This window comes from Centruroides sculpturatus, unplaced genomic scaffold (genome assembly GCF_000671375.1).
Source record: "Centruroides sculpturatus isolate CEXI.00-Female unplaced genomic scaffold, Cexi_2.0 scaffold2514, whole genome shotgun sequence".
Taxonomy (NCBI): Eukaryota; Metazoa; Arthropoda; class Arachnida; order Scorpiones; family Buthidae; genus Centruroides; species Centruroides sculpturatus.
In genome coordinates, this window is record NW_019386681.1 from 1 (window position 1) to 7,576 (window position 7,576).

The 7,576-nt window shown below is 34.7% G+C and overlaps 1 protein-coding gene across 1 annotated transcript; it reads left to right on the top strand.

The window, feature by feature from the left end:
* The first annotated feature begins 4,845 nt into the window (after positions 1-4,845).
* On the top strand, positions 4,846-7,156 carry LOC111615551 (multidrug resistance-associated protein 4-like). Its single transcript, XM_023356956.1, has 3 exons — positions 4,846-4,934; positions 6,811-6,916; positions 6,980-7,156. The coding sequence occupies exons 1-3, from the start codon at positions 4,846-4,848 to the stop codon at positions 7,154-7,156; spliced, it is 372 nt and encodes a 123-aa protein (XP_023212724.1).
* The last annotated feature ends 420 nt before the right edge of the window (positions 7,157-7,576 follow it).

Below are 7,576 nucleotides of genomic sequence, written 5' to 3' on the forward strand. Positions count from 1 at the left end.
TCTCTTGCCCATGTTTTCCTATTACGTTTTAATAGGGCCTTATAATCTCTTACCAATAGCAACACGTCTGCCCTCCTGCTCTAACTTGTTAGTGATAGTGCATGTCATGATCTGGGTTTTCCATAACTCCTCGTTGCCTTCCTCCCTCAGAAGTATTGAGATAGTTATCAAGGTTGCATCTACTCATTGTCTGAAGGCCCCGACTAATTGTGTTCTACTTTTTGTCTTTCCTCCCAATTAGGGAGTTCAGATTCATTGAGAACTGTTATCTCTGCTTCTGAATCGACTATGACAGAAAGTCGACATGCTAATGTGAGATTAGCAGTGGGCCACTGGGCCCATCCCAAATGACCACTTACTCTGCAACAGGTTGGTAAAACCCGTTCTCGGCTTGTCAGATGGCTAGGAGGGCAAAAATTTGAGTGGGGAGAGCGTCGGTAAGTCGGCAGGTGTCCATCAGAGACAGGAGACAGGTTTAAAAACTACACAAGCATTTATTTATATAACTAAGCTAGGATACATAGGTTAAATGCGATTACATAAGTTCACTGTACAAAAGGGACGCTCTAATAGCTTTACCTGCTAGTCTGAGAGAGAGTTCACAAAGCTCTAAAAAGTACAAATACCTCTATGTGGATATGTCTAATATGCGTTAGTTGAATATGTTCGTTAATGGCGATAGAAGTTCAAATAGCTGTGGTTGGTCGTATGTCCTTTCGGTCCGGAGTATGGAGACAAATATGGCACATCTACCAATTACAACTTCCGAGGGATCGCCCGAAGCTCTCGGGGACTCGAGCTTTTATACGTTATTCGTGGGAAATGAGTCAAGTGATCGACTTCTATTGACACTTACGGTGCATTCCGATTAACTAACTGTCAACTTTCCCACCATAATGTGAAAACAATCGGTGACCTCCGGTATACTTCTCACCAAGAGTGTTTTTTTTTTCATCGGAATTGTTTACAAAGATTTTTTCGACATCGGCGTAAAAATCGCAAATTTCACACTAACTTAATTGTTTATCCGCATTTCTTTGGTGACGATCAGTTGTATATCCATACCCTTGCGACTAATTATTCCCCTGCTTCCATTGTCTTTCGATTAAAACGAATCGTGCCTGCTTATCCCATTTAATTGCCTGCTAGTTAGGACTGTTTCTTTTCTAATGTCTTACCTTTCCACAGGAATAGAAGCTAGCTCTGAGCACACTTACTCGTATTTTTGACCGTTAGAGTGGATCTTCTCGTTGCCTCTATTTGAGGATAGATAGATCTGAAGATCCCATTAGTTTCTATATTCAAACTCTTGTTCAACTGATCACTATTAGTCATTTTGTCAAATTCCTCTATGTACAGTACTTAGCTATCTGTTTGGGCCTGCCCAATTTTTTTTCTTGTAAGATCATGTATTTTTTTTGTGTCTGGGACTAAGATGGATTTTAATCTCTCTACCATCTATATAGTATCTGTACAGGCATCTAATTGAAATGCAAACTAGGGCCATGTTTTTTCTCTGTATCGTTCTGCCGATTTAAATCTCTTCAGGTATTAAGAAGGAGAAAGTTTTAACTCTTCGAGAATAAACTGTTTTAAAAAAGGACAGTGTGTAACCTAATCTATCTTTAACCTCGTTAATGCTGTCTTACATTTCTCTGAAACAATGCTTAGCACGATCTGCCCTTCTGGAACCTTGTAGGTCTCCAAAACCAACTCATCTGCTCAGAACTAAGAAGGTGCTTCCTCTTCTTTTTCTGGAATTTTAGAGTGTGCTCATCTTACCATATATGTATAATCGTCAAAATTTTCCTTGACGATATTGTTCACAGAGTTCCAAACCTCTTTACACAGTTTTTCTTGCTCTATCTCGATTCTCGCGAGTTCAACCTGCAGCATCAACTTTTCAAGTTAATGTAGTGATTCTTTCCATGTAAAGTTTACCTTCTCTCTAAAGGTCCAGCCACCTTCACTAAAAGACTGATCCCCGTGCCTGTCTTTGTCATGATCTTCTGATATTCCTGACTTGTCCCGTTTTTCCCCCTTTTCCTTAAGTTTTGATATTATCTGCACTGTGGCATCTCTGTGAAGAAAGGAAAGACAATTTTCCTGAGAATTTGTCTGCTGGTGATTCTCTTCGGGTTGCTGTATTTCCATCTTCTCATATCCCATATCTTGGGCTTAATTTTTGCACTAATCCGCGATGTCTTGGACCTGTTTTTTGAGTCGTAGTTCAGTCTTTCTAATGAGGATCTTTTACGCTTTCGAGAAACTATGCAAAATGTCTTTTCAATCCTTTCCAGAATGTTTCTCCAATACTGTTTACTGTGTCAGTAAAGTTAAAATCATGCCATACAATCTGGTCTGTCAAAAAAACACCTTAAAACTTCTTGAACACAAATAAAGATTGTTTATTTAACACTATTTAAAGAAACACACAGCATTTTATCTTGATTATATCTATTGTAGATTTGTACAGATATACAGAAGTAATAGCTGGTTGATGAGGAAATAGGCTTTTCATTTTTCAAACAATATACTGTACTTTGAAAAATTTTTATAATCTTTTTTGCTTATATTTAATTTTAGAGTCGAAGTAGTACATTCGTATCATAACTAACATAAATCTTAGCAAAAAGATGTTTCTCAATGGTAAAAATGAATCACTTCTGTAACAATTTTTCTGCTAATGTTACATTGTTCTTTAATTTTCTTTCCCTCTATGCAATAAGAGTTTCCTGCAAAGACAAGGAAGTAAACTTATCTGTCTATTTTGTCTTACCTCAGTTTGTAGGAATTTTCAAATAGACATAACATCAGACTGTAAAAGACTTTTAAGTTTAGTTATTTCGTTACCAGATAATCTTGCTTTGTAGAATGACTGTGCTCAAATTCTGTCAAATGTTTCTTCTTCGCCTTGACAATTTGGTATTGTACATATGGTATCTGTTAGCGGTGTGTAGTCTTTACATTTGGTACATATAAAAATGATATGTTGAATGTTATATGTAACACTTTGTGATAATGTTCTTTACTGATATCACACTAATGTTACTGTGTAATTTTTCTGCGGTCAGTAGGTTTATAGGAACACTTATCGTTAATGTCTAAACAAAATTTTAAAAACACTATTGTCCATTCATTAAACGAAAGATAAACTTTAGACGTATAATTAATTTTGTGACCATCCTTTTCTCGCTTTTGCGCAAAGTAGGGACAGTTAGGCCAGCTCAATTTGTAACTGGATGACGTTTATTCGTAGTTCAAAGTAAGATCGAAAAACCTTACATTTATTTTCTTTTCACGCCAGTTAGGATAGTAAGAATTCTCGTCCTAACTAGCAAGTATAATTATAATTCAATTCATGTCAAGTAGGAATGTTCAGTATTTCGAGTGGGAAAATCTATCTAGAGTTTCAGCAGTGAGAGTCGGTAGGTTTGTCGATAGGCGACCAGAAATCCAAGAAAATATAACTCGAGATCCAGATAACAATTAATAACAGTTTAATAAATACATAGATGTTAAACACAAAGGAGATTAAACGATGTCTACGGCGATAACCATTTAAATTCATTGCGAGAGATAAATTCCTCATTTGCAAGACGAAGAAAGAGAGTTTACAATAAATGCATAATACCTCGTGTAGACAAATACTTGTCTTCTTGTAGTGTTGAGACAGCATTGATGTAGTGGCTGGGGAATTCTCTAAAGCGTATTCTCAGAGGAGATACCAATAACGTTTCGATATGACGAGAGCTAACGTTATGGATGAAGAAACGAACATAACACAATTAATAAATAAGTAATTTAATATTTCAAGCTTACCGGCTAGAACAAGCAGCGATACAAACAATCAAACATGGCGATCTGCGGCGACAACAGCGCCGCCACTAAACAAAACAAAATGAGACCTTACATACCAGAGACAAGTCTGTCAGAAACAGAAAGGTGAGTGTCTGTCTTGAACTTTCGGTCTATGGTTCTTTTATCTCGAAAAGTCCTTCCAATTCTGGGGTGTAATTCTCTCACGAGATGTAAATCTAATGCTGCTTCCTACTTGCAGCTGCGTGCTCTACGCACAAGGAATGATTACTCAACAGGAAAATGATATAAACAACAGGAGATACTTTTTTTGTCACTATGTTAATTATATCACAAGAATGTTACCTGAGCGATTTTTCTCTCCCACGTATTTTTTGTTGTTAAGTTCCATCGAGTCGTCTTCGACTCCTGGTGACTTCATGGACAAGTCTTCTCCATCTTGATCTGTCCCTTGTTGTCTCTCGTAGCTCCTCCAGATTCATTTCTGTGACTTTCTCGATTTCTTCCATCCATCTTATCCGTTGCCTTCCCCTCTTCCTCCTACCTTCCACTTTTCCCAGCATAATAGACTTCTCTAGGGAAACTTCTTTACGCATCACATGTCCAAAGTAGGTCAATTTTTGTTTTAAGATTCTTGACTCTAAGGAGAAGCTTGGCTTAATTTTTTCTAAAATTGAGATATTTGTTTTCTTTTCTNATAGAGGTTAAACACAAAGGAGATTAAACGATGTCTACGGCGATAACAATTTAAATTCATTGCGAGAGATAAATTCCTCATTTGCAAGACGAAGAGACAGAGTTTACAATAAATGCATAATACCTCGTGTAGACAAATACTTGTCTTCTTGTAGTGTTGAGACAGCATTGGTGTAGTGGCTGCGGAATTCTCTAAAGCGTATTCTTAGAGGAGATACCTATAAGGTTTCGATATGACAAGAGCTAACGTTATGGATGAAGAAACGAACATAACACAATTAATAAATAAGTAATTTAATATTTCAAGCTTACCGGCTAGAACAATCAAACATGGCGATCTGCGGCGACAACAGCGCCGCCACTAAACAAAACAAAATGAAACTTTACATACCAGAGACAAGTCTGTCAGAAACAGAAAGGTGAGTGTCTGTCTCGAACTTTCGGTCTTTGGTTCTTTTATCTCGTAAAGTCCTTCCAATTCTGGGGTGTAATTCTCTCACGAAATGTAAATCTAATGCTGCTTCCTACTTGCAGCTGCCTGCTCTACGCGTGAGGAATGATTACTCAACAGGAAAATGATATAAACAACGAGAGGTGCGTTTTCTTTTAGTCACTAGCTTAACTATATCACAAGAATGTTACCGCAGCGATTTTTCTCTCCCAAATATTACTGTAACAAAACTATTGTTTCATGCCTCCAGGCTCTCACAGTTTACTGTAATGTGAAAAGTTATCCGCTTCATGACAAAGTGAATTCGACTGTAGACATTTGCATAGAAATCTGACCTGGTAATAATTTTATCCATTTACAAAAAATAAACAGTCATTGAAGCCCAAGTCAGACTTACACTCAAGTCAATTTCATTGAGTCTATATGATAATATATTTGGTAATGTTCGACCGGAAATGATTTGTATTACAAGTGCTGTGCCAAAAATCTATCAGGCAGAAAAAAAACATAGATACTAATGACCAGAGTGGCTTTTTGATAAGAGAAATGCGGCATTTGTTATATGGCATGAAGTTTCATAGTGCCATTTGAAATGAATTTTTCTTAATCTCGGCGTGCAGTTCATGTTGATAAAAGTTTGGTGTTTCTAACTACGTAAGTGTTGTGCACAAGGTTAACAAGATTAGTAGCAAGGATAACAAGATTTCCTTGTTAACCTTGTTAGTCATTTTGCCTAACTTGTTTAAATCATTTTTTGAAGTAGATGATGTTATATCTGTTTGTTTTGGAATTATATCGACCCACGGATTCTTTTTTTTAATCGTGCTTTTAAGGCTAGAAGGAGATTTATAAAAAGTCAATTATTGAAAGTTAATAAATGATGTTTCTCAGGAAGTTGGAATGTGTCTTGGAAGATTTTATTTTGTTATAATCCAGATTTTTTTTTGTATTGCAGCAATTGAAAATGATAAATTATATATCCGATATGACAAAGTATAATCGACTGTTGTTTTTGGTTATACTAAATACAGTTAATTCCCCAAGATAAAAATAAAATATAGTTTCGGTAAGTTATCAAAGAACGGTTATAGTTCTAAGTCTACGTTTTCCACTATCAATGTAGAGTCACCTTTTACCATTGCTAAACTAAAAAATGTTTGATCTATAGTTATGTTGATAAAAATGTTTATTTCGTTTTCAGAAACAAAAGTTTCCAACGTGCGCAATGAATGAATTAATCATATACAATATTTACACCAAATTTAAGTATATGACAAGAAAGGCGAAAGTAGTTACATTAGTTTTTCATCTGATTGCTTCCTACAGCCATGTGATCTACCGAAGTAGAGTATAAACAAGAACGTTGTAGTTCCAATTTACAGATCTAGCAACTTTTCTAGATATGGGAACTGGAACTGTAATGTTTCATATGCTCTTGCCTGTAGACAAGTGACTAAAATCAATACACACTGGTAGATAATGCAGGCTCTTAATTTACCAAACAGCTATCCACGTAATTTCTCTTTGTTTTGTACGGTATCTGCCATCAGTTTAACAACCAGATTTTTATCAAAAATTATTATTGGTAAATTTTTTTCATAAACTTGTTTCGTATTGATTTCTGAGAACTTAATTCAATGTAACACATTTTCCACTTAGCAAAACTTGTATATTACGGAAACTGTACTATCAAGTATACATAATGGGTAAGATTTAATAGCAGTTGTATCACAAATTTTACATAGTGATATTTCGTACTAACTTTCTTATACGTATTTTTTGTGTTATGATGATACAGATATGTAGATTCATAACGTACTTTTCTTAATTCATTTTATGTCAAGAACTGATTCCTGCATACAAAAAATAATTCGAGAGAAATTCAAATCGTGTAACGTGTTGACAATAGCCCATAGATTACATACAATTATCGATTCAGACAGAATACTGGTAAGTTTCTTTTGTTTATAATATATAATAATTTGTTTTTATTTACGCATTTGAATCTTATAGGTTTTAGTTAATGGAAAACTTGAAGAATTTGACAGTCCTTATAAATTACTGCAGAATGTAAATGGTACTTTTTATAACTTGGTAAAAAACACGGGAGTTACTTCAATGGATGAGCTATTTAAAATTGCTGAAAATAAATTTTATATTCAAGAATGTATCAAAAGAACGAGATTATAAAATAATAGATTTCTCTCGATATATATTAACCTTTCGTAGATTTCGTGTTGTTTTTATATTAACCACTATTCGGAATTATCTTTTTTAAATTCAGTATGTACACGTCATCCAGGATACAACATTGTTAAAATCTTTAGTAAAAACTATTAAAACTTAAGTAGTATTTGTGATTCCTATTCGTAGATTTCGTGTTGTTTTTATATTAACCACTATTCGGAATCATCTGTTTTAAGTGCAGTTTCCGCATGTTATCCAGGATACAACATTGTTAAAATCTTTAGTAAAAACTATTAAAACTTAAGTAGTATTTGTGATTCCTACTGTTAAATTTATAGGTGTTAAACGTTAATGTAATCAGTAATTTTTACTGACGATATTGTTAAAAACCTTTAGAATAGTTTATTTTTAGAAAATAAGTAA